This window comes from Pogoniulus pusillus, chromosome 6, assembly GCF_015220805.1.
Source record: "Pogoniulus pusillus isolate bPogPus1 chromosome 6, bPogPus1.pri, whole genome shotgun sequence".
In the NCBI taxonomy this organism is placed as follows: domain Eukaryota; kingdom Metazoa; phylum Chordata; class Aves; order Piciformes; family Lybiidae; genus Pogoniulus; species Pogoniulus pusillus.
In genome coordinates, this window is record NC_087269.1 from 45,711,858 (window position 1) to 45,739,396 (window position 27,539).

Genomic DNA, 27,539 nt, shown 5'->3' on the forward strand with positions numbered 1-27,539 from the left:
TTCAATTCTATGCTAGTCATGTTAATGCCTCCTTCCTCTTCTCATGAGTTCTGAGTGCTGCTTTAAGAGTGTTGTGTTCTAAGCGTTACAGGGGTGAGAGGAAAAGGTTTTCAGATGTCAGCATCTTATCTATAGTTTCCAGTTGCTTATTTATACAGTGTGATTTCTCATTTAAAGTCACTAAAGCTTAGGCACTGACGATTTACAGTTCACAATTATATTCTTCTTAGTCCAGGATGCTATTAATAAGGTTCTGATGAGCTGTCTAGTTTTTTTTTACCTTTCTTTTTAATTGTCAAATTACTCTTCTGCTGCCAGTGTAAGGTTTGTATGTTGTCTTTACAGCTTAAAGAACAACTAATCAAAACAAACATAACATTTGCACAGTGCTTGGACAGCAAATGTTAGATGAAGGATGCTGCCTTACAAACAAGTCTTGGAAGTGTGGGAGATGAATGAAGTCTACTAGTAGACTTCTTTGCCTTCAGTATAAAAGCAACGACTCTTCACATCCACACCTATGTTTTCAGAAAGTTTTCTTGTGTATTTGTTTTGGTTTGGGACCGTTTTAACTTCTTTTTGCATTCTTTCTTCATGTAAAACTGCTCTTCATCTTTCTAAGGGTCAGAGCCCAAATACTGCGACTGTTACGTGATAGCGGAAAGGTTATTTTTCAGATGGTGACTTCTACTACCCAGAAATGGCTGTTGCTTTTCTGGAAAGCTTCTGTTGCTTTTTAGTTGGAGTCTATGATCTTAGAGGTCTTTTCCAATTGAAACAGTTCTATGATTCTGGATGTGGATGCTGCTTTTACTGTAGCCGTACCAGGTGGTGTAGAGGCAAATCTTGACATGTCTCACAATGGTGAGCTTCAAAACAGTTGGAGCTTGCAGCGCAGTCACAGGCTGTGCTGTGCTGGCTGTGAAGACTGGCAGCTGCAAAACTGAGCTGTTTTCCAAAATTAGTGTTGACTAAGTCTAGAGTGGTGGAAGAGGAGCCACAGAAGTGAATTGTGATGTGCTGAATCAGATGGACATGTGTCATCCTGCTGGACAGAATTAGGATTGCTTATAATATGCTTGTTTCTGTCACTTGACAGTGACTGTATGTGTGCATGTGTTGTGGTGATGAAGCAGAGATTTGACCAAATAATTTAGTGTCCTCAAGGCGTGTTTTATAGACTTAAAACTTGCTGTTGTTACTACTTATTTATTAGTAGATGAGAACTGCAATACAGGTAAAACCTCTGAAAACTGTTTTTTGAAAGGAGACTGGTTTGTGTGTAATCTAGAATTCTTGTTGTGATAGTAAATTACAACATTTTCAAGTTGTTGGGTGAGCTTCAAAGTTGGGGTGCCTCTGTGTTGAATCCACCATTGGCATTAGCTTTTTACCTTGGAAAGGTAAATATTAGTCTTGCTGTGGTCTTGACTTATGCTAAGGGTAATTCCACTGGAATAGAAGTAGTTTTTAGTGTTGTTATATGAAAGTCAGAAAAACAGTTGGACCTTTAGCACTTGAAATTTTGCTAACATATGCACCAGTGCTTCCAAAATAGTGACTGACACTATTATATCTTTCATTAAAATAATACTTTTCTGTGTTTTGTGAGACGTTTTAACAGGAAACTGTGGTGGTCTTATTTAAACAATAGTCAGCCACTATATGCACTTGAACCACTGTGGGGTAATCATTTTGATTTTTGACTTCTGTTGAATATTCCTCCTGGGCCTCTCTCTCTTGCTGCTTGGAGCAGCACTGTGGAACACAGAATTTTGTCTATCCAGGTGCTTATTTCTTGTAGGTGAGTTAAAATATAGGATGTTACTGCTGGATGTTGTTCCTTCCTCACTGGGGAGGTAGGCTAGCTTCTCTAACTACTAACATGGTATCCATATGTTTATAACAAGTTGTGTTTTTTTTGATTCGGTTTTGTGTGGGTTTTGCTTTTGCTTTCCAGAATATTACCTGGGTTATATAAATACTGTGATGGATGTTAGACTTATAGAACAAACTCTCATGATAGGTTTGAGATGGAGCCAGTAGTTGACCTTTAGAAAAAGTGTATGCACTGAAATGTTTTGCTTGAATTTGTGTTTATGATTGTAAGCTTAATATGAATGTGTGTTAATGGGTCTCAGTAAGCATAATGTTTCATCTGAGTGTTAAGCTGTTCTTAGGTAAATGTCATTTTAGTGACAGATGGTGTCAATTTCAAACAATTGCACTTTGAAGTCTAATTTAAGTCCATACTTGGGGGGGTTAAAGATTCTGTCAAGGGCATGAACATTTCAAAATTATTTCTACTTCAACTTTTAAAAGAGAAAACACTGCAGTAGTTGTGGTAATATCTGTAACACTGGATTAATTTACTACTTCTTTTGATAACTCTGAAGAGTGAGTTACAAAACAAACCCTAAAAGACATCCCTGTAGATGTAACTTGGGCTGGGTGCTAGGTTGGACTGGATAATCTTGGAGGTCTCTTCCAACCTGGCTGATTCTATGATTGTATTTGGTTCCTTTTATGTGAATGTAGCTTTTAACTGTTGCTGAAAGTCTTTCAGTCCAGGAGGTTTGGGGGTTTGTCTTGGTTTTGTGGTTTTCGTTTGTTGTGTTTTTGGTGGTGGTGGTTGGGTTTTTGGGGTTGGTTTTTTGGTTGGTTGGGTTTTGTTTGGGTTTTTTGCTTGTTTGTTTTTGTTTTGTTTTTTTAAAGGTTTTGTTTGTTTGTTTTTCAATTTTTTTTGCCAGCAGTAGTTCTCTGAAAAAGGGAAAAAGAGGACTTACAATGGAATGCCTTGCTACTCAGCAACAGAAATGCAACTGGGTTGCTGTAAGCTGCTTTTGTTCCCTATGCACACTTGCAGAAAATCTGTGAATCAGATGTGACTGGCATTTGTGAATTTTATTTCTTCCCATTGACTCTCCCCATTGCAGCAGTGTGAAGTTATTTTCGTTCTGATTCAATTGCCAGCTGCATTTCTGTTCCAGAATCCATGTTGTTCATGGTTTGCATTTGATGCAAAGATGGTTCTGATTGCTTTTCAGGCTGTGCTTACGTTGAAGCTGCTTGGAAGGAAGGGAAGGAGGGAGATCTGTACAGCAGTGGAGAAAACGAGATACGAGAATAAACAGAGATCAATTAGAAAGCAGTTACTTTTTTGGGGGGGTGTGTTTGTGGCAGATATTTTTGAGGGAGGGGTTGTTGGTTTGTTTGGGTTCTTTCTTTGCCTAGGCATAGGAGATGACATGGGGACAGAGGTCGGAACCTTTGTTTTGAAAAGAGAAAATTCTCTGGTGCAACAATTGTATGATTCTGCATAAGAGCAACAGTTCAGTTTAGAGTCTATTTTAGAAGCTTAGTGTTTCAAAACCAGAAGACATAATCCTGCTTTAGTTTCTAGTGTGATTTATCATTTTTTCTGCTAAATAAAGGTACTGTGTTCAAGAACCACACATTGTAGACGTAATCTGTATCGGTCAGTGCTTGACAAGGTAGATTATCTTTAAAAGTTTCTACTCTCCCAATCATCCTGATGCACTGAAAAAAAAAAAAAGTCAGAAATTCCTTTTGGCTGATGTTGGTTTTATTCAGCATACTAAAAATTGCTTATTGGGGATTGTATTATAGGGGTTTCCCTATGGACATGCGAGGTAGATTCTGACATGTTCTCTGATTCATTTGTAGTACTTCAAAAGAACAGCAATGTGTAATCCATCAGAGCAGCTTGCTCACATCATTTCAATTCAGTGCTTACTTAGTGAAACTGCTCAGTTTCTGCCAGTTTTTCTCTCAACCCTAACCTTAATTTTTCTCATGGGGAGCTATAGCCAAAGTCCTCCAGCTGTTGCCTAGATGAGTAGTTTTTTTCTAGGCCAGGTCTCCACGTGCCTCCACTTGACTTTGGCAGCCTCTTTTCAGCCACAGTCACTGCAGCTCAATGCTTTTTCCTTCAGAGTTTTTATGACATAGTACCTGGAAGTCAAGCATACTATGATTGCCTTATTCTTGCAGCAAGTGGTGGTTCTACTCTGATAATGCTGCTGCTCAGAAGAGAGGCTGCCTTAGCGATGGGCAGAGTTTTCTCATTGTTAGATGTTACATCTCAATGTAAAACTAGAATGTGTTAAAGGCAGTGAATCTTTGTTTGTGGTTGCATCTCAATGGGAAGTGATCTGTATGTAAACTAAATCATAAACGTAACCTAAAGGTGCAGTTATGTGATTGTACTGGATAGGAATTGTCCTGAATTTTCCTTCTCTGTAGTAGCTGATGCTTAACTTCATATTGCTTTTTCATGCTAGGCCTAGTCCAAAACCAAATCATGATTATGAAAGACTGAAGATTCAGTGCATGAAGGCCATGTCAGACTTACAGTCTTTGCAGAATCAACACACCAAGACACTAAAAAGGTGTGAAGAAGCGGCAAAAGAGGCAGATTTTTATCAGTAAGTATTCGTAAAGCTGTACAAGGTAAGAGTTTACCTGTCTTCTCCAGTTCATAAAGTATTAGAACACATTCAATTTTTTATTCTGTTTGTCTGCTGTCATGGCAAAATTTATGTTTGCCTACATCAGCTAAAATGGTTTTGGCTTACTTGAAATGGTTAAGTATGGATTGCTTGTTTTATCTTGAGGAATTTGAGATGGAAATCTCTGATCTCTTGATGGGACACTGACAAGGAAAGCCTAGTTACTGACTTGCAATTGCCATCCAGCAGTCTCACTGCCAGGTTGGTGAGGAGAATTTCATTTGTGAGAATGCAATCTCCTCTTTTTTAAATAGGCTTTGATAGATCTCATGATTTCTCTAAGTTGTAGCACAGGCTTAGGGCAATTGTAAATTAAAATGCCATAAAATAGAGAGAAAATGGTGATTGTAGCACGTGTTTCTGTTTAGGAATGAGTTGTTGCTATGAGTAGGAATGTGTATTCTTTCAAAGGAAGAAAGCTCAGAAATAGAAATGCAAATACATTCTTAAAGTTTCATTTAAATCCACATGTCAGATAGAGTATATGGCTGTGAAGTATGACTAGTATTTTATGACAGTGTTTGTTTTCATTGCAGAATGCTTGTTCTTACATAGCACTTTCATGTATAGCTTTTCAAGCCTTAAATACAGGCACAATTCTCTCACAGTCTGCTTTCAAAACCTGAAAATAGGTTATTGATAGGTGCAGATATAGCTTTGGGGATTCTTTATAAAGAGCTGAGTTCCTTTTTGAGGGTTTTCAAGTACTTTAATTTGCTCATTGATACAGTGCAAAGCATTAGTGCTCTGAACATTGTAGATGAATTTATTTCAGAGCTGAATTACCTACATCTCTCCAGTGTTGATGTCAAATGTTTCTTTATGCCCAAAAAAGAAGAGTTTTGCTCACCTTCTGTAAGAGTTTTGTTGCTCCTGAAACCATACTGTGTTACACTCTTTAGGTATTTTCATTACAGTATAAAAGGATTTATGCTATATATAACAGTATTTATAGTACCTATACTGTTCTAGTGGGAGGTATCCCTGCCTATGGCAGGAGTTTGCACTGGATGGTCCTTGAGGTCCCTTCCAACCTAAACCATCCTATGATTTACCCTTTCATATTAGGAGAAAAACTGAGCTTTAAAAGGTAGAAAGATTTATTGAAATACTCAAAATATACCCAGAATATAGGCAAACAATCCAGGCTTCTGGAAAAGGGTGTGTATATACAAGTACAGGCTTTTCAATTTGCACTTAGTACAAGCTCACTAGTTAGAAGAAAGTACAGTATAGCAAATTTGACTTGATTAAGAGGTAGTTCTTTTTATCAGAAGAACCTTTTTACTTGAATTTAAATAATTTGGTTTCCTTCTGAAACTGTGGTAAAGGGTTGGACTTGATGATCTGTGAGGTCTCTTCCAACCTTGGTGATACTGTGATACTGTGATACTGTGAAAACTTCAGGATGACTGAAGCTCACTAACAGAGTTTGGGTACCCAGAACATGAGCAAACATGTTGAAAGCCATGTGTGCAGTTCCTGCTCATCCTGTGACTAATTCTCTGGGTGAAGAGAGGAACTGAGTAGAATATGCTATTCAGATGTTATCTTCTTTTGCAGCAGTTTTTACATCTCCATGCTTTCAAAACCAAAACAAGTTCCCGTTCCAAAGAACTGAAAATACCATATTCTTCTGCATAACATCAGATTAATAAACTGCATGCAAAGATTATATGCGTTTAATTGTGTGAATATAACTTGTCAGAAATGTAGAGCAAGCTCTTCTGATTTTAAAGAAACCTTTTTAAGAAATGCTTTTGGTTCTGTGCAGACAACACTGACATTTCATAAGGGGAGCAATATATTGTCTTCAAATATCAAGTAGTTCTATTCAGTCTTGTGGGACCTTTTTTTTAATCAACATTGATTTCAAACACAGCAGATGTGAGTGTTCACTTAGGATCATTCTGTCTCAACAACAAAAATACTTGCTGGTGTTCAGCAAGTGTCATTCTGTTTGACCTGTAGCAGTAAAATAAGTTCAACAGATTTTTCTGCTCTTCCTCAGCAGTGGTGTGGTCTACTTTTAACCTACTACCTTAAATTATAATCTGAATTGTATCCTCCTTGAATGTGATGGTTTGGGTGTTGCCTGCCCCCCCCACACTTTGGAAATCACCCAAACTTGACTCAGCTGGCTCTGGAAATATGAATGAAGCATATATTTACAGCTAGCACAATATACAAGCAGATATTTACAGTATGTACAGTTATAGACAGAAATAGACAAGGAAAAAGGTAATACAGAAACACAACTCCCCTCCCAGAAACCTGAGTCCCCAGGAGGGACTCTCAACCACCCCTTCACCTTCCACTCAACCTTCCCCCAGTCCCAAGGAAGAAATAGAGGTTTAGCCAGGGGGGTTAGGAAGCAAAGTGGATTAGTCCAAAAAGGAGGGTGAGGTTAGAGAGATGCAGCTCAGCCAGCAGCCCCAGTGAGAGTGAAGTGCCAAGTGTCTTATCTGTGTTTTGACTTCTATTTTCATACATCTCATCAAGCCTGTGAGTGCAGTAGACATCACCACTGTTTTCTTTCCGCAGCCTATAATCTAGTTCTTCTCACCAAAACATTCTAGCCTGCTTCAAACTAGCACGTTGAGAGGCTCTCAGTGCTTTAATTTTCAAGTGACAGTGTATTTCTTTAAATAATTGTGGCTTGGGTCACGAAGCTTGGGGGAACTTTGATAGCATTTGACCTGCTTGAATGTAGTTGCAAAGTACATAGTGTGCTTTTACTGTCTTTCAGTTGGTTTGCAAAACAGTGACATGCAAGAAGATTTTTATACTTCTCATTGGTAATTCAGTTAGCTGCTGCTTAGCTGAGGGCCCGAGATGAAGTGGAAGTGATTCCCATTATCTCCAGGAGTGCCTGATGCTCACATTCCACCATTTGTGTTTGTCTGGCTGCTTGCTTTTAAAATAGCTGTGTGTGTCCTAGTTCTGAGCCACGAGGTGCCCGGGGCAAAAGGACAGAAAAGGTATTTTATGCCTTACCAAGGCTTCAGATCAGAGTGTTCCCCACTGGTTGGCTGTTGAAATGGAAATTCTGTGTGCACCTCTACACAAAGGATATTCGGGCAAAAGGAGTTCATCTATGAGTTAGGCCCAGCTCTCCACCTGCGACCACTGGGCCAAAACCTTCCAGGGGCTTCTGAAAACCTCCTCCCCACTCAGCCTCAGCAGGGCCCAGAGCAGGCTGAGCTGCCCCCACGCTAGACCCAGGCCCACCACAGGCCTTAACAGGCCCAGTGGTGTAGCTGCCAGCCAAGGCCAGAGCAGGGCCTCTCTGCCACAAGGAGACAACATCACACATGTCCAGAGTGGAGAAGAGAGGCAAAGAACTGAAGCAGCCTGTGCTGCACGTTTGGAAAGAGGAGATGCAGGCATTATGGCATGAAATAACAAATGATTATGTTTTCCTCCAGTCCACTCTGGACCTACTTAGCCCTTTCTGGAGGACCTCATTACTGTCTACAACTACCTGAAGGGACACTGTAGCTAGGAGGGGGGTGGCCTCTTCTGCCAGGCAACCAGCAACAGAACAAGGGGACACAGTCTCAAGTTGTGCTGGGGGAGGTCTAGGCTGGATGTTAGGAGGAAGTTGTTGGCAGAGAGAGTGATTGGCATTGGAATGGGCTGCCCAGGGAGGTGGTGGAGGCACTGTCCCTGGAGGTGTTCAAGCAAAGCCTGGCTGAGGCACTTAGTGCCATGGTCTGGTTGATTGACTAGGGCTGGGTGTTAGGTTGGACTGATGATCTTGGAGGTCTCTTCCAACCTGGTTGATTCTATGATTCTATGACCTTAAGGAACTCTCTAGTCTTAAACCCACAACATTATGAAGTGGCTTTGGTGGAGGGCACAAATGCATCACCTCTGATAATGTGGTTTGAGTACTCTGTACTTACACCTGTTCTCATGTTTATGCTCCTCTTGGTTTCTGAGGGGTTTTTAGTAGTTGTTGGTTTAGGGGTTGGTTAGTTGGTTTGTTTTCTTTCTCAGGTGCTTATAAAATTGAAATATGCACAATGGAGTTAGTTTGACCTTCTTTCTTGGTAGGAAACTCATTGTTGAAATGAATTTGTCCGGGACTTTGCCCTTGCACATTGGTCTCTTAAGAGCATTGTTTGTGTCCTGTGACAGCACGTTGCACAGTCGGCTGCTGAACGACCAGTCCCAGCTGAAGGAGGACATGGATACCTTGAAGAGGAAAAACACACAGTTGGTGCGAGAACACAATCACCTCCAGCAGTCTTGTGAGGAGATGAAGAGACTTCATGACGAGGATCAGAAAGAGATAACAGACCTGCGCAGCCAGCAGCAGCAGGTAAGCTCTAGCTTGTGATGTTTATGCCAGAAGAATTGCATAAATTGATCATTGAAAAGCCAATAAAATTTTATCTTGCTGATTTTAAAACATCCCCCTTACCTTTTGCAGCACTAGGGGAGAAAAGGACATGTTGGGTACTAATTGCTTTTCTCTCTCTAACTGGGAAAAAGAATGAGACACAGATTTTTAGGTGATACAGTTTTTGATGCAGAGATGAAATAAATGTACCTGAGGAAGATTGTATATGCTTGTTTGTGCTTTGTAGAGTGGGTGGACAGGCATCAAAAATCTATCTTGAAGTTGCAAAGTGATTAAGCAATAATTCTAATTCTTGGGTATTTTATGGAACAGGGCTATCTTTAAACTTGTATTCTATGTTTGTGTTTTGGAAGAGACTGCAGTAGAAAAATAAGCAACAGGGATGAGATTTGTTTGGTCTTGATTGGATTTGGGGTTTTTTGTGGCTTTTGTTGTTTGAATTTGTTCTGGTTATACCATAAGCATTAATGAAATGACTGAGCTTGCAGACTCTATTCAATGAGAGCAAAGCTACAGCTTGCTAAATGTTTGTGAACTTGAAATAAACAAACAAAACAGACAAGGTTTTCAGGACTGGAAGAAGTGGACTTCTCAGAACTGTATGTAGCAGACCACATGTCTCCAGGCCAATGTTGTGCACACAATCTGAGAACACAAAAAAAGTAAGATGAATGGGAACAGCTAGTCTTACCAGGTGTGTAGTTCACCTGTGGAAAAGCCACTTGAAGTAGTTACAGTAACACGTGGAATGGTTAAACAGGCTGTCTTGGTTTACTCTGTGTAGGCTAATCCACAGGGGTAAACTTGCAAGTCCAACATTAGGCTTCAGAAGCAAAACCTATGCAAACAAAAATAATTATTTGCTAGGGTAGGATGGCAAAGGTCAGAGCCAGCTGGAGGTGCTTGAGAGGTGGTGCAAAGAAGAGAGAAGGTTTGTGTTTCCTTCTGATTGCATTCTCTGACATTGTCTTGAGAGTTCTGCTGTGTAATGGTTCAGTGGCTTGGTTCTGAAGATAGAGGTAGTTTGCTGTGTAAACCCAAGCAAATGACATAATTGTTCCATGCCTCAGTTTCCCAGTCTGCAAGAGAAGGCTGTTGTATTTTGAGGTTCTTCACTGACATTTGAAATTCTGGGTGCACAGAAGACTGCTGAAGAGCCACTGTCAGCATTGATTTCAAGACACTCATTTTTCTTTAGAGCTTTAATGATGATGTTGACACAGGACTGTCTAGGTAATTCGCAGTGAGAAAGTTGTGTGTCTTCTCTGTCACAGCATATCAGAAGGATCACCAAGAGTGTTAATCTTGTCCACATTAGTGCTCATCTGAATTAGTCTAGCTCTTTGTTAGTCCCTTGTATGTGTTGTTTTGTCATCAGGACATAGTAAAACATAACAGCTTGGTGGCCTCAAACAGCAAAACGTTTTGATCGGGTTACTCTTCGCATGGGATTGTCATGGATTTGCTGTGCAGCAGCTGACCAGCTTAAGTATCTGGGTGGTGGTTTGGGTGTTCCCCACCCCCCACACACTTTGGAAATCACCCAGACTAGATTCAGCCAGCTCTGGAAATTGAGTGAAGCTTATTGTTTACAGCTTAGCACAATAGACAAGCAGATATTTATGGTATATACAGTTATAGACAAGAATATACAAGGTAAAAGGTAATACAGAAACACAACGGCCAAACCAGAGTCCCCAGGAAGGGCTCCTATCCACCCTTCCACCTCCTCCCACCCCTCTCTACCTTACCCCAGATCTTGCCTTGTGCCCAAGGAAGAATGGAGGTTCGGCCAGGGGGGGTTAGGAGGCAGGTGGATTAGTCAAAGACGGCAGGTTAGGTTAGAGAGGGAGAAAAATGCAGCCCACAGCCCGGCCAGAGAGCGTCTCCCTTGTCTATGTTTGTGTTCTTGTTCTTATACATCTCAGCAAGCCTATGAGTGAAGTAGACATCACCATTGTTTTCCTTTCACAGCCTGTAATCTAGTTGTTCTCACCAAAACATTCTAGCTAGCTTCAAACTGGTGCAATCTGCTGTGCTCACATATGAAGTTTCTTGTTGCCATGGCTGTTTTTTTTTGTCCAGCTGGGACTATTTACTGTTCTCAGACTGGGATTTTGAACAGGAGACTTTCCTTATTATGCTGCTTCCTGTTTATGGTGTTTCTGTCTTCCTCTGTCAAATCTGTTAGCAAGTTTATGCTGAATTCCATCCAGTTTCTAGTATATTTGTCCTTTTTTTTTAGTGTTTTCATCGAAAAGGCATTCCATATATGTTTTAGACAGTCTGAAGTGGTTTGTTTCTGTTGGAATTCTCAAATACTTGCTTCTCAAACATCTTTTCAGAATGTTTTGGGAAGTAGTCTTCAGAAGAACAGCTCTCTTGAGCAGCTTGAAATCATTACGTGTTTTACACTTCATGCATGTGGTTCATCAAGGTTAACTTATCTGAAGTGGTTCAGTCAAGTTTGCTAACTGTTCATGGGTCCAGCTCTCTATGGGTTGTGCTGATGAATCCCCTGAGGGTAGAGATGTATGTGGAAATAGCTATGTCAGTGAGATTCACCAAAGTGCAGCCTTGCTGCAGGACCATTCTATGAACTTAGGAACCACATTGCTTTTCCATATCTTGGAGGAGACCAATATCAAGCTGAAGAACTTGGTCTTTCTTACCTTGTTCATATAGAGAAGTGGTTTCCTTTGTAGTTATCTGCTAGGTGTGGACAGTAAGTAGAAGGCAGAAAGCAGTCAGTCTCTTATTGGTCATCTTTTGGTTGTTGTTCTTCAGACATCCAGGTTCTTCCATGTTTGGGACTTGGTCCTTACTCTAAGACACAAGAAGATAAGCCAGTTTGTGCATGTAGGGTAGATGCTGTATGTTTGATTTCATTTTTATGGAGAGCTCATGTTTTCTGTCTTGTTCTTGCTAATGTTTTAACACTGGTTTTCAGCTAGTTAGGGGCATAACCTTTGTAGGCTAATATTAGGATTCTGTAAATTGGCCTATCTTGACACAGAGCATTCCTGTTTCTTCCCACTGCTTCTTTGAAGCCAGGTTACAGTTTAAAAGAAAAGAATGAAAAAAAAGGTAAGATTGCCTTTCAGGAACATGTTTTTTTGCCTTCTGAGAAGGAAGGCCTGGTTTTGCTGAAGCTCATTAGTAGTCTCCTGTTGATGTTTGTTGCTGGCCATTTATCATCAACAATTCTGTTTACAACATGGATTTTATGGCAGTAGAAACTAATTTGAAACTAAGATTGAGGTCAGATTTATTAATGTTTAAATGGATTTTTCACTTCCTGTTCACATGTTTTAGATAGCTTTTGAAACAGGAACCTGTCTAAGTCGTTCTCAGATACAGTAGTGTGCGAATGTTAAAATGTACGCACAAGTCATGTTTTTAGGGTAGATTTTCTTCTCTTGAAGTCTTCCATTGTTGAATCTGCATGGGGGATGCAGACAACCTGTCACGAGTGCCACCTCGTGGCCGTTTCCTGAATTACAGCTATCGTCTTGCTCATCTATGAATGTCTCTTGCTAAAACTAAGATGTGCTTGGAAACAACATTGGTTTGATAGCTTTTGGTAACAGCATTAGAGAGAGACTTTAAGAAATTTGTGCTCTTTTAAGTTGTTATAAAACAGATTCTTCCTTAAATGAATTCAAGAGGTTCAGTGTTTCCTTAGTCATTAAAAATATTTATTAGAATGAGTTAATTTATTTTTGTTCTAATGTTTCATATACATTTTGCATAGAGTTTATTGGACTGATTAAAATCGGAGTTTAGTAATACAGTTTCTGGCTTTTTTTTTTCCTTAGGTTATGAAGCAAAATGGATCATCAGAAATATTAAATAAACTTTATGATACTGCAATGGACAAGTTAGAGGGTGTGAAAAAGGATTATGATGCCCTAAGGAAAAGGTACAATGAGAAGATTGCAAGTCACAATACGGATCTAAGCCGCCTAGAACAGGCTGAGGAGGAAAACAGACGGCTTCAGAAACAAATTGACATGTTAATGAAGCAAAGGGACACAGCAATACATTTTCAGCAGCAATATTCATCCTCTCTTAGAAGGTATAACCAAGTTTTGATACTTTTCAGGTATTTTGTGAAGGCAGTAAAAAAATTCTCATGTAATATCTAGGTCCTGTACCTAGGTCAGGGCAATCCTACGTATCAGTACAGGCTGGAGGATAATGAAATTGAGAGCAGCCCCAAAGAAGTGTGGTCTGCATGTTGAGAGAGGTGATTCTGCAACTTTACTTTGCTCTGGTGAGACCTCACCTGGAACACTACGTCCAGCTGTGGAGCCTTCAACAGAGGAAGGACATGGACCTGATGGAGCCCATCCAGAGCAGGGCCAGGAAGGTAATCGGGAAGCTGGAACATGTCTGCTGTGAAGACAAGCGGAGGGAACTGGAGTTGATCAGCCCAGAGAGGAGAAGGCTCTGAGGAGATCTAAGAGCCACCTTCCAGTACCTGAAAGAGAGCCTACAAGAAGGCTGGAGAGAGACTGTGGTGATAGGTGAAACTACAGAAATGGTTTAGGGTGGATGTTAGGAAGAAGTTCTTCGCTGTGAGGCTGGTGGAACACTAGGACAGGTTTCCCAGGGAGATAGTTGAGGCCACATCGTTTGAGATATTTAAAGTCAGGCTCAACAAGGCTGTGAGCAACCCAATGTAGTGGAGGATGTCCCTGCTCACTGCAGGGGAGCTAGACTGGATTACCTTTAGAGGCCCTTTCCAACCCAAACCATACTATAAATCAATAATCTTCCCTTCTCTGTGCTAAAATTGCCAATACTTTGTGTCACCTTCTTTAGAACTTCTTCTCTAGTGTGTGTTGTTTTGGTGTGATGAATAGGCAGGTTTTTCTAGTTAAGAATATTTAATTTATTTGATTTTTTTTTCTAGGGTAAAATGGGGTATTTTGAGGAAAGGATTTCCCAACTAGAGTTTTGGAGTTGTATAAGGAATTGTAACTGTTGTTTAGGTCAAATGGAAAAGGGATATTCTGCATTTCAGACTCCTTTCTAGTTGTAGACACAGGAGTCAAATACACCCAGAGTTTTGTTAAACCTTATACTTAGTGTTCCAGACTAACTCCTTAGTGGGTAGTGAGCTTGTCAACATATATATCTTCATTTAAGTGGAAAAATCCAAGTCAATAAGAGGATATAATTTCTACAAGATGTTTAGCAAATGAAGGTATTCCCAAACATAAGTTTTTCTAGTTATACAAGAACTGCAGGCTGTGCAACTCCTGAGACAGAGCTTCAGGCTGGCAGCAAAGTTCACTGGAGGCAGATGTCTGGGAAGCACTGCGGAGGTGCTGCTGCAACAAGCAACTCAATTGCACAGACACCATGTCACACCATGCTTAACTTCCCTTCACTTCTTAATCCTAAACCTGCACAGCTAACTCTGTGTGCATTAACCATATGTGCTAATATACCTGAGGACTCCAAAGAACATCCATGAGTGTACTGAGAATGTTTTCAGTGACATATCCCACAGACCCAAAGCAGGAAAAAAAAAGCCCAGGGATTTTTTTCCACATCCATACACTTTAGTATTTGAAAAAGGTGAGATTGAGCATAGATAATTTACACATCAGTAGCATGTGCTTAGTTGTGAGTTATCTAATTGAGTTATAGGAAAATATGTGTAATAATAGAATAAATTATGTAATATAAGCTGCCATGGATTGCTGAAAATTAGGGAAAGCCTCACCTGTACCCCAACCAACACTGCAACCATGCTGATGCATGCAGAAGCATTTGGTTTATATATGGCCTTGCTCTGTAGGTCTCTTTGAGGTGGCAGTGTGGTTTGGTACTGAGAAGAGGTTACTGGTAGGAATTGAATGGAAGTTATTCATATTCCTGTGAACCAGTGATCAAACTGAACTTCAGAAATGGTTGCATTTTAATCACTTTGCTTTAGTTCTGGACTTCTTTTTCACTCAAGGTGTGGCCTGAGCAGTGTTGAGTACAGGGGCAGAATAACCTCCCTCGTCCTACTGGCCACAATGCTCCTAATCCAGGCCAGGATGCCATTGGCACTATTGGCCACCTGGGCACACTGGTGGCTTATGCTTTGCTCATTGGAGAAGCTGATTTTCAAACCTAATTCTGAACTTGTGTGTGGAATTATTTGTTGTCATAAATTGATGCAAGCTTTGTAGCTTGTAGTGGTAAAATACATATTTTTATCTGTTAGTGTTGAAAGTAATTTTTTGAAGTGTTTAGATGTTTCACATTGTAGTTTTACTGGATGATCTACTGATGAAAACAAACAGTAATGTTTTAATGGCCTGAGCTTAGTTCCATTGTATATATTTTTGTTGTGGACTTGTTTTTTATCCTCCTCTATTTCCTCCACATATTTGAGCACGTGGAAGTTGTGTATTTGTCAGTTTCTGTAGTAGTGTCCCCTCTTCCAACATATCTGAGACTGTGCTAGAAGGAATTAACTTATAAAATAAGCAGAGGTCATCTCACAAGGTAAACTTGTGCTGGTAAACAGTACCAGCATTCTGTGATCCTTTCAGAGTGATTCATTAGACATTTATTTATGGAATTAATTATTATTTCTGACAATATTTTTGTCAATTATTTCAGTTCCTTGAAAAGTTTCTCTTATATTCCTGAAGTGTCACTGGTATTTTGCCACAGTGAGAGTGCATTGTCTAAGAAGTCCTCTTCAGTTGTGTTTTAGCAGTGGATACATTTGGCTATCCAGCCAAATCCTTCATGTCTGAAAATTAGGAACAAGTATCTTACTCGTGTTTCTGCTTGTTTTAGGTTTGAATCGGTACAGCAGGAACTAAGCAGTGCCACTGCACAAAACAAAGAGTTGCAAAGAGAGATGGAGCGATTGCAGTCAGAGGTGACAAGGTTCAAAACAATGCAGCTGAAAGCAACAAAGGATGCAGAAAAATACAAGGAAGAAAGAGATTCTGTTTTCAATGAATACCGCCTCATTATGAGTGAGAGAGATCAAGTAATCAAAGAGGTAGATAAGCTTCAAACTGAGCTGGAGCTTGCAGAGTCCAAACTGAAGAACACTTCTTCTGAGAAGCGAGTGGCTAGTGAGGAGATGGAAGCTTTAAGACAGGTACTAACCTATTGCTACAGTGGTGAAAGGAAATAAGTACAGGTTGTTGGTGCCAAAATCACAAAGTGTAATTGATTAATGGGAAATCAGAATGCGCTGCAAAGAGGAGTTTGTGTTGGTGTTTTCCTATGGCACTCCTTTGTCCTATCAATTCATTGAATTTCTGTGTTTGAGTAGGGTACCTGTCAGTTTAAATTTCCTCTTCACTAGACTTAATTCTCTTCTGCTTCCTTCACTGTGTTAGTCTTCTGTGCCCTGTAACAGTATAGCTCTAAACATTATTTTTTTACTTCTGACCTCTACAGGACCCACAGGACGCTATCTGCTCTGCCTTAAAACGGTACATCAGAAAGTAGTCTCAATTACTTAAGCAAAGCCTAAGACATGCATGTTCTTAACTCATTTGCCCTTTTTCTGCCTGTAAAGAGAATATTTTGACCATTTTTCACTACAACGCAGGCATGCCTTAAAGTGAACGTTGTATTTCTTAGCAGTATGTTCTTGAAATGCTTAAAATCCAACTATATTATAAGGATGCCATTAAGATTGCCAAACCACAGTTTGCTGCTGTTTCATTTCAGCTGACATGCATTCACCTCAGCCTGTGGTTTACAGGTACTTAATTTAGCATGAAATAGATGCAAGCAAACCTAGTCCATTGCCTCTGAATTTCATGTTACTTTTTTCATAGCGTTAGGTCTGAAGAAAATGCCCTTTATTAAAAGATGTGGAAAAAAAGGTGGGAAACTTAATTTTAATGACACCATTGTTAAGGGACATAATGTGGATTGTGATGTATGGCATCAGAGCTTTTAAAATAACTTCTCTTTCTAAGAATTGAATTTTCAACCCTTTGTAGTTGAGTTGAGTAATTTAGCCTATTTAGGGAGGTTTAAATTTGTGTTTCCTACCTTTTCTACTTTTGTCAAAGCCATGAAGCCATAGAAATGTCCATTGACTTCAGCAGAACTAAAGTTGCTGATAAGGAATACTGATGAAAATAGCCACAATTGGTCATTCTTCTCCTGTTTGATCTATCTGTCATTGTGTGACTGCCAAAAGTGCTTTTAGGGACAAGAAATTATTGTAAGTACGTGGAGTGTTTGGAGAACGTGAAGGAGTGCTAATGAACCAGAAGCAGCCTAGGACTGGTGAGTGTATTGCTGGCAGGGCACAAATATGCACTTTTTTCTTCACTCTCAGAGCTGTCCCTTCAGAAAGCAGGAACACCTGCATCTAAAATGTTCTAGAAGGCACTTAGTGCCATGGTGTAGTTGACTGGGTAGGGCTGGGGGATAGGTTGGACTGGATGAGCTTGGAAGTCTCTTCCAACCTGGTTGATTCTATGATTCTATGACATATCAGTACTGGGAGTGTTCTTTTTGTTTCTTTTTTATCTTTCCTGAAGCTGTGACTCTTCTGCTTTTGCACAGACGTGTTCCTGTGTCACACAGTAGTGGCTCGCTGCAATAAATGCTTAAAGAATTTTCTAGGCTGGCAAGGCAAATGTTTGAAAGGTGGGAAAAAATGTATTGGTCAAATGATACATTCACTTGAAATAGTATCCAGAAAGATGCCCCTACGTATGTAGGATTAATCCTGTCACTTGGTCTAGTGCTTGCCAAAATGTCATGTAACGGTCTCCGCTTTCCTTAGGAGGTATAGCAGCTTTAAGTGTCCCAATACATATAGTGCCCATTAACTGATTAAAACAACACTGAGTCTGTTTAGGTAAGTTTAAATGTGATGTCTTCCCCAGAGCGTGAGTTTGCCAGTCTTTTTGTGCCCAAAGAAAAGCAAAAGCGAGTGAAACGAAGTCATTGGTTTTTAAGCATTGTATTGTGATGGGTTATTGATGAGGTCAGTCAGTTTTGTAGTTAGATATCTAAGCTTTATTAGCTAGAGATGCCCAGATGTAATGGGTTGATTTACATGACAAATGTACAAATAGTCTGGCATTCATAAATGATAGCAGTCTCAGGATTTTGCCTTAGGGACAGTTTGGGATTAGGCTCTCGTGAGTCTGGCCACTCAAAGCTATGGACTGGATGTTCTAGATTTCCTCTTCTGCTTTCCCCAGTCTCGTTTTTGTTTGTCATAAACTTTTCCCTAGGCAAATAGTCAGAAAGACGTGTTTCACCTCAGTGGTATTCAGCTTTCTCCTCTGTTTTAGTAGACCTGTTGTGTTTTAATCTAAATTTTATCCTTATTGTGCTATATTTAGATTTGTAAACCTCCTTCAGACATAAAAAATCTTAACACATTCAGAATCATTCTTCAAACCAAACTATTCTAATGTTTCCAAGCAGAAGCTGTTGTAGTCAGCTTCAAATGGCACATTGCCCTGTGCTGTCATGTTGTAATTTTGTGCAAATGTCACAGGAAAGACAGAGGTGAAATTTTACTGCTGACCACTGGAGGCAATGGCTGCTTTTACTCAGTTGATATTGAGTATGCTGGAATAAAGTGTGGCAATATGTATTTTGTCCAATCACCTTGAAGTACTCTAAATTCTTGTTTGATGAAGGGCTTGCTGAAAACTTTTCCTCTGCTTTGATACTTGATGACTTTCAGCTGCATGCAGGAAAGGACTTAATAATTTTGTGTAAGTTTTGAATGCACATTTTACACAGATTGTCATTATGCTGTGAAAAACATTACCTCCAGTACTAAAACATTTCTGCATCACCAGGTGGGTCAGGAATTTCTCTCTTCAAAGGTGCTGAAGAACAGATGCACTTGCTGGTGCTGAAAAGTTTAGAAGTGTTGTAGTAATTTGCATGCTTGGATATATCTAAAGTTCAGAGAGTCATTCACTCTAGTGCTTGTCTGCTACTCTACAGCAAAATATAGACATATTTTTTAGTATGGTTACAGAAGTGTTTTAACAGTCTTAATTAGAAGCTGTATCTCAAACCCACTTATGTTAGTACGGTAAAATGCAGTTGCCATTGATACCTCAAATAATCTAGGTTCCTTTCAAACTAGAGAAAAATAGAATTGAAGTAATTTTTATGGCATCATGTCCTTCTATTCTTAAGTATTTGTGCCTTTTCTTCATTTACTTAAATTACAAAGTAGTTTAATTATTGTAGTTGAATGTACTATCATTCTACTTGATGTCATACTGTGCTTCTAACTGTAGTTCACCTCTTGATATCGTACTGATGTGACTTGAACTTCCCTGTATCACTCATGGGGAAGCTATAAGATGAAGCTGGGTTGTCTAAATTATTTCACTACTATAAACTGAGACAATTGCTTAAAAATACTTGTAATATATCCTCACCCTTTGCTGTATTTGAAGTGTTTTTGTTAAGAGAAACACAAACCAAACAGCACTGAAACCAACCAACCAAATGAAAAAGCTACCATGCAAAACAAAACACCAAGTCTGACTAGTTAATAATCATCCCTCATTTAGATTGTACAGAACCTTAAGCACTCTCAGATTCTTGCTTACTTTCAGCACAGCACTATGCTAATGTGATGGTGTGATATCTTTAATCCTACATTTAATATTCTTTGCTGGTACTTACTTGTATGTAATGCAAGCACAATCATGTTCTGCTCCCGTTGGTTTACAATATTGCTGGTAAACTCTTGAGGCTTTCCAGGCATCAGTGTATCTCCAGCTGGAAAGATTAGCCATTTCCCTCTGTACTTAGCATAATGCAAACAGTGTATCTTCTTGTAGGAGCTGAACTCTGCTCTAGTGGAAAGAGATCGAGCAATTTGTGAGAGGAATGAACTGCTGGAAAAGTACTGTCATGAAGTAAAGGACAAAGCCGAGGCCCAAAAGGAACTTGACCAAGCTTGCAAGGATATAGAGACAGTGAAAGAAGAAAGAGATGTTGCCAGGAAAGAGAGAACAGAAGCTATCATCCAGAGAGACCATCTACTAAGGGAATATTATCAAGCCCGTCAGGTATTGCAAGTCTTCATGGTACCATTCTCTTAGCTTCAAAAGGTCTTTAATTTCCAGGAATTAGTTGAAGGTCTGGACATATTAGAGGTCTTCTCACATTCTTCCTCGAGTCACTCTAAAACATTTACATGTAAATGCACATAGGTTCTTAGAGATATAACAATGGACCTTTTTGTTTGAAAGAAATACAGTCATGCTTCATACTAAGTTTCTGGTTGTAAAAATAAATGGCAAATGAAATTCTGTGATTGAACAGGTGGCTAGGCAATTTGTTACCTGTGGTGTTCATGCCTGTGACCAGCTCAAGATGTTAATTCTTCCTAATGCTGTATAAAGGAAGTTATTTGAAGTGTAATTGTAAATTTGCTTAAGTGTACATGTTCTTAGTATAAATAGGATATTCAGATAATTTATGCCTCTCTGTGGGTAGTAAACTTCCTGATGCAGACTTTTTGGTTTCCTGCAAGTGGACTTAGAGGAGAAGAAGAGCCTTTAAAGTGTATTAATTGAGGCTTCCTAGTCTCTCTTTGATGTACTTGCGTTCTAGTCTGTAAGAACTTTGCTCCAGAGTTTAATCAAATGACAAATCTGGTCAAATTCATTAGACTGATTTATATTATTGGAATATAATACACACACTTGTTTTCAAGCATCTCTCTTCAGTGCTCCTGTTGTGCTATGCTGTTGTAGTTGGGTTGTATTTATTGTGCTGCAAGCTTTTACAGGGCTATCTGTCATCATCTCTTTTGTTCAAAATAGTGTTAAAGGAGTAAGTTAAGAAGAAAGTAAGTTCTACCTAGACCAAGAACCATTCAAACAGGGTTTTTTTAATACTTTTTCTCTGGTTTGGAGTTAAGGGTCCTGTGTGAATCACATCTGTGATGTGAGTGTGTATGTCTAGTCCCAGAGTAAATAACAGATGTTAATACAGGAGATCTATATTATAACTGTGTATAATAGTATATCTGATTTCTAAACATTCCTGACTTCTTTTCTGCTAAACAGAACAAGACAGAAGCTTGGAATATTATTTTGAGCTGACGTTTCTTGTTCATGTAGGTTGTGTTTGCACAAGTTTGTGTGCAGCTGAATGAAATCTACTAACAGCAGTTTTTATTTTCTTTTTCCCCAAAGTTGCTTTTAAAATAAAGAAACATTTTTGGGGAAAACATGGAAATTAAATACACCAGGCAACTTGTGTAGTAAAAGCTGTTTATGTATGCTTGACCTAAAAATGTGCTTGAAATACTGAACTATATTTCTTGATTCCTAGATACAAGATTCTGCTACCTTAGACATAGAAAGAGCAAACAAAGAAATTGAAATGCTTCGGAAACAATATGAGGCCATGTCACAAGAACTGAAGGAAGCTGTCCAGGAAGCAGAAGTAGCCAAGTGTAGGAGGGATTGGGCTTTCCAAGAGCGGGATAAGATTGTTGCAGAAAGGGAAAGTATACGGTAAATGCATGCTGTAGGGTTCGTGAATGACCTTTGTAACAGCTTGTGTAATTCTAACACTTGCTGAATTTCACTGGCACTTTGTTCAATATCTGCATTAGGGTGATAATAGTTTCTTTGTGGCTTTGTTTGCTTCCTTTTTGTTTTGCTGGGATTTTTGGAGGTTAGGTGGATTTTTTGGTGGGGTTTGGTGTTTTTTGTCTTGTTTTGTTGTTTTTTTTTCCTGAGGTTGAAGCCATCTTAAAAGATACTTTACACTGCATGTCTTGAGTAAATACCATGGAGCCTGACAGCATTGCTATGTAGGCACAACGAATTGCATCTTCTTTTAGGCATGACATAGCTAAGTCTGTCCTAGTTTTAGTACTGCTAATAGTTCTTAGCCTGCAGGGGGCATTTCACAAAAAGCACTCAATGTATTTAGTATTAAACATATGTAAGGAACCAAGGGAAAAAATATATATTTTTTTAGCTAGTTTAAGTAGAAATAAAGTTTTAGAGGGACAAAGGAAGTTTCTATTATCTTCGCCTAATGTGTGTGATTTATATTTTTTCTTACACTTTTTTAGTGATCTTCTGCAACCGCCTTGAAATTTTACATTAACTATGTGAAGTGTTAAAACCAGTTTGTTATTTTTTATAAGTTTTTAAGTAACTAAATAGAAATTGTTTGCTTTTGGAAGGACTTTGTGTGACAACCTAAGGAGGGAAAGAGATCGAGCTGTGAGTGACTTGGCTGAAGCCCTTCGCAATCTGGATGACATGAGAAAGCAGAAAAATGATGCTGTCCGTGAACTGAAGGAGCTGAAGTAAGAGAAATCATCAAGCTGCTTGAAAGTTTGTGATAAAACCTCTGGTTTGTTAGCTGTCTTTGCAAGTGACCTGTATGTTATATAGCTGTGGTTAGCAGGTATTCATGATACCGCATGTGGAAGCGTTTAGTTGTTGTGGCAGTTATTGTGAAGGGAAGGATCCAAAGTCTTACTATCTTAACCCTTTTATCATATTAATTAGAAACATATTCTAAGCTTTGTGTTGTGGAAATTCACTTAGGCAATATGTGATTCTTGCACTGAAGTCAGATTAACTCCAGTCAGTTCCTTCCAGCTGTATTCTCATTGATATGTGAATGCAAGGAATGTGTGCATCATATATCATCTCAGTGGGTTGTGTTTGCTTTTGATATTTATCATACCCAACTTATCCTGAGCAAAATCATGCAGCTCATCTGAGGTTATATTAAATGTATTTTGGGAGATGTTAGAAGTCTGGTTGTGCACTTCAGTCATGTAAAAATAATGCAAAAAGCTAAGACTGTGTTAGGACAATATGTAGAAAAGGAAAGTGAATTTGATTGCTGCCCAACAGCATTGGAAATACGGGAGCATGGGGCAGATCTTTGGCACAGCTTGGATTTTTGGTTTGGAAAGCAAGATATAAAGTATCTCACAACAACAACATGAATCAGTTAATTTAAAAGGGCTGTGTGTGTCTGCAAACCTTTTCTTTGTCTAGGGAGAAGATGGAGAATCAGTTAGAAAAGGAGGCCAGATTCCGGCAGTTGATGGCCCATAGTTCCCATGACTCAGCCATAGACACAGATTCTCTGGAATGGGAAACAGAAGTGGTTGAATTTGAAAAAGACAGAGTAAGTCAAAACCATAAACTGCATTGCCTTGTTTACTGGACAGCATTGAAGTCAATTATAACATCTTGCTGCTAGGTATGACTAAAAACAGCTGGGATCCATAGTTTTTAAGTTGACTGTTGTTGTGCAAGGCACCTCATGCACGCATGCAGCATGTGCAGTAACATGTAGGTGACAGTAGTTGGTAATCTAAGCTGTTACACACAAGCTCTGTTTTTTTCTTCAGTTGAATAATCAATAAAAATAGTTTTGACATTGGATCATGCAGAGTACCTTCTCCTACTCATGTATTATTAAAATGTTAAACTTGAACATTTAGTGATCTTACAGTTAGCAATTCATTTAAAAAATGGCAGTGCTGAAACAGCTGAAACAAGATTTGAGAGCAGCACTCATGTCAGAGGTCCCAGTCCTCTGTTCTTACAGGCCATGTCACTTACAGGCCATGTCACGATCTATGCATGAAGTGCTTAAGATTTTACATTAAGTTGTCTCCTATTTTTACTTAGATTTAGTGGTTAGAATTTTTCAAGTATTGCATTTATTCACGAACAACACATATTTTAGTGCAGTGTTGTCAGTCACCTTGAAAATCTGGGATCACATAAGATGCTGATCTCTTTCACTTGTCGCTGTCAAATTGTAGTAATAATTTTGTGTCAGGCTTGATGAGGTATCTTTGCTGACCTACTAGCATTTAAATTTCAGGATGGAGATTGCACATTTGAATACATGTAAATCCTTTTAGTTTTGATTTAGCTTCACTTGGCTGCTTAAGCTTTTGTTCTGCATAATCACTCAGCTGGACACTGAGGGAAATAATATTGATTTTTCAGTTCTAAGGCTGTGCAATCGTACTGTGATTGCTACTCAGTGTTTATTTTGTGACAGCCCCATGCCCTGCCCCTGAAAGTTTTCTCTTAGAGCATTTGCAAGACTCAACTTCAGTATATTTTTGGCAGATTCAGCTCAATTTAATTTCTGGTGACTACTCTAATTTTTGCATGGTTTAACTTCAGCTTTGATTGGGCATTTTTTTACACTCCCTCAAGACTTCATGCTCTTCTGATTTGAAGAGGATAAGTCATCGAACCACGTCTAGAACCATGCTGTGCATATCTACTTTAAGGTCTATGGTGGAGTCACCATCCCTGGAGGTGGTCAAGAATGGATGAGGCACTTAGTGCCATGGTGTAGTTGACTGGCTGGGGCTGGGTGCTAGGTTGGACTGGCTGATCTTGGAGGTCTCTTCCAACCTGGTTGATTCTATGATTGATTCTATGATTGATTGATTCTCTTTGGTATACTGAGATGAATTATTTCAGATAAGAGTTCCCTAATTTCTATGTGTACTATTGAACACGAAAATAAACAGTAAGAAATCAGTTTGTGATCAGCTGGTCTCAGTTTATTTAACAGCTTTTTTGTGTGAGGTTTTGTTGGTTTGGGTTTTTTTTTTTGGTTGTGGTTTGAGTTTTTTTCATCATTTGGATTTAGTTTTTTTTTTTCTTTAGTTTCATTTGTTTGATTGTTTTTAGGTTGTTTTAGGAGTTTAGGTGTTTGCATTTTGGTTTTGGGGTAGTTTTTTTTTAATTATAGTTTTTTTTTACAGTGACTTGTTATTAACCAAAGCGAGCACTGAGTTGAAATTTCCCTGTTCAGTTCAGTGACTGATTTGTTAAATATGTCTTTCGCTTCTCATGTTGCAGATGGAATATTTTGGTCCAGGGTTTGTAGAGTATCACTTGTAATCTGTACTTAGAGATGAACACTTGTAATGTTAGAGCCATTTGCTTCTGGTCACTAGTCATATCAAAGCAGATGCTTTTCTGAGTTCCTCACTGAGACACAGTGATGTTTCCTTACTTAGTTGTTTTTTCCGTATGCCTATTCTTGGGGAACATTGTTCTCCCATTGCACATCAAATGTCTTACCTTACAATACTTTCTGCCTGAAAGTGCTTTCTCACATGCTCTTCTGCTTTCATGTTTGTTTGTGGTGAAGCTCCTTTTCTCCAGTATTTCAGCTGAAATCTGAGAGGAAATGATTGCTTTAATACCAGAGGATACCTTAACAACTAATGCAGTTGGGAACTTACTTATTGAAGTACAAGACATAAGAATTTGCCTCGAACAGCTACACCGTGAATGTCAGTGCATAGTAAAGCAGTAATCTCTCTTGCTAACAGACACAATGTTTGCCAGTGCAACTGAGTCACTTGTTAATAATATTTATTAGGATGATATGGACTTAAAGGCACTTGGCTTTGATGTGGCAGAAGGCGTGAATGAACCATACCTCCCTGGAGACTGTGGGATCTTCGTTACCAAAGTAGACAAAGGAAGTATTGCTGATGGTCGATTAAGGTAGGGTTTGACTCTGGAATATGCTTGTCTTTTGTTGGTGATATAAAAATGATCACATTGTAAATAGGCTTTTTTTTTTGTTTTTCTTTTTGTGAAGGTTATTTTTTATTATTGGTCTTATGTATATTAGTAGTGTTAGTTGGGAAATTGCACTGTGAGAAGGTCAATGCGTAAAAGCAGTACAGAAATTAAACAGTTTGGCTCATCCCCTAAAAGTCAACAGTGTGTGAAATGTTCTTTTGTTTCTGTGTCCCACCTGCTCCCATTTATTATCTCCATAAACTGATCTATTTATTGACATATTTGGAATAACGTGAAGGTGAGCTATTGGGTGAGGACAAGAATGAAGGAGAGTAGAGCATGGCATAACTGGAAACCTGCTTCTGTTCTCAGTGTCAATATGAGGTTGTCAATAATTCCAAAGATTTACTTTGAAATAAGGAGTAGCTAAGAGTTACTTTTAAATAAGGAGTAGCCTGCTGTTCTCAGTCTAACCAGCTGCCCTTGTACGACAGATATGGGGCACTAGAAACTGAGGCTCAGGTAGAGGAGGATGTAGGGGAAAGTCTACCTGGTGAGTTGCCCAGCACGTGTCAGCCAGCACCAGGAATTAGGACTAGTGCAACAAAGAAAACCTGTTCTAGTGGGAGCTGTCTCTGCCTATGGTGGGGAGTTGGAACCAGGTAATCTTTGAGGTCCCTTCCAACCTAAACCATTCTACAAGTCTGTGAGTGATGTGAAGATATATTTTTGTCCACTAAGTGCAAACTAGAAGTCTGGGTTTTCCTTTATCTACTATTTAATGCTTTCACAGGAACTGAGACTTCCAAATAATTAAGGACCAGTGTATAGAGATCGGCTCTGTTGCATCCCTTGGGGAATGTTATTGATATGCTGCATCTAGCAAAGTATGCTTATAACCCTGACCTGCTTATTTATCTTACTCCACTAGAGTGAATGATTGGTTGCTGAAGATAAATGATGTGGATCTTACAAATAAGGATAAAAAGCAAGTTATAAAAGCTGTTCTAAATGGAGGAGGTGTTATTAACATGGTGGTTCGAAGAAGGAAATCGTTAGGTGGGCGAGTGATAACACCACTTCACATCAATGTTTCTGGACACAAAGGTAATGACTATAAAGGACATATGTAAATGGTATTTGTTTGGTCAGCCAAAAATGATCTTAGCATGAAGGTACATGTTCTGAGCTTTTACTGAAATTCCACTTAAATGGTTATTTCCTCCTAGATAGAGATTCTCATTAATTGCCTTTAGCAAACTATGAATGCTGATATTAGTGTTAGCTTTATTTTGTCAGTTTAGGTTTTATTCTGTAAGGACAGGTTTTCTAATTTCTGTAATGGCTTCTGATTTTTTGGTTGCTTTCTGAATTCTCAGTTGTAGCCAGCTGCCTGTCTGAAGTGTTACTGGGAGTCTAAACAAGACTGTTAAACCCTTCAGTCACCCTAGCTTTGTATGACTCTAGTAGATTTTCAGACACCCAAGATCTTTATTCTGTCCCCCTGTGTTCTTAGTGCTTCAGAAAGATTTTCAGAAATGGAAATTCAATTGCTGTGGTGGTTCCATTTCTTTCTTGTGCAGGCAGGTCAGACATAATGCAGGTATTTGAAGATAGGGGTAAATGAATTTTTTGTGTGTCTCTTTCAGATAGTGGGGTCAGTCTAGAAAATGGAGTATTTGTTGCCGCTCTTGTGCCAGGAAGCCCAGCTGCCAAAGAGGGTTCCCTTTCTGTGGGAGACAGAATAATTGCTGTAAGTCTTAGGAATGCATTATCTTTTTTCTTTCTTTTTTTTTTTAATATAGTCTCATTGTTGCCAGTCTTTAAAATCCTAAACTTTTCCAATTAATTATTTGCTTTCTTTGTATTACACCTTTTCCTACTATTCAGTCAATGCTTATTAGAAAATACTGTGTGTGTATTCTGTGAGCAATATCATGTGCAGGCTATTGTCTATGGTTAGCTCATATGAGAGTTTTTGAGAGACATGCTGACATACTCTTCAGACCTGTGTTTATACATATATAGTGATACTTGTGATATTTATACTGAATAAGAAAGGTCAGTTCCAAAAACGCTTTCCTTGGTTGGATG

The 27,539-nt window shown here is 39.0% G+C and overlaps 1 protein-coding gene across 4 annotated transcripts in view; it reads left to right on the forward strand.

Moving 5' to 3' along the window:
* Positions 1-27,539, forward strand: part of DLG5 (discs large MAGUK scaffold protein 5) — a 104,274-nt gene that overhangs the window by 51,389 nt on the left and 25,346 nt on the right. For all 4 annotated transcript variants that reach the window (XM_064145466.1, XM_064145468.1, XM_064145467.1 and 1 more), the window contains exons 4-14: positions 4,305-4,448; positions 8,676-8,859; positions 12,720-12,979; positions 15,712-16,024; positions 19,722-19,952; positions 21,226-21,410; positions 22,094-22,219; positions 22,926-23,058; positions 25,297-25,424; positions 26,377-26,552; positions 27,095-27,198. In XM_064145466.1, coding sequence (XP_064001536.1) covers positions 4,305-4,448; positions 8,676-8,859; positions 12,720-12,979; positions 15,712-16,024; positions 19,722-19,952; positions 21,226-21,410; positions 22,094-22,219; positions 22,926-23,058; positions 25,297-25,424; positions 26,377-26,552; positions 27,095-27,198 — 1,984 coding nt within the window. The remainder of the gene's footprint in view (positions 1-4,304; positions 4,449-8,675; positions 8,860-12,719; positions 12,980-15,711; positions 16,025-19,721; positions 19,953-21,225; positions 21,411-22,093; positions 22,220-22,925; positions 23,059-25,296; positions 25,425-26,376; positions 26,553-27,094; positions 27,199-27,539) is intronic.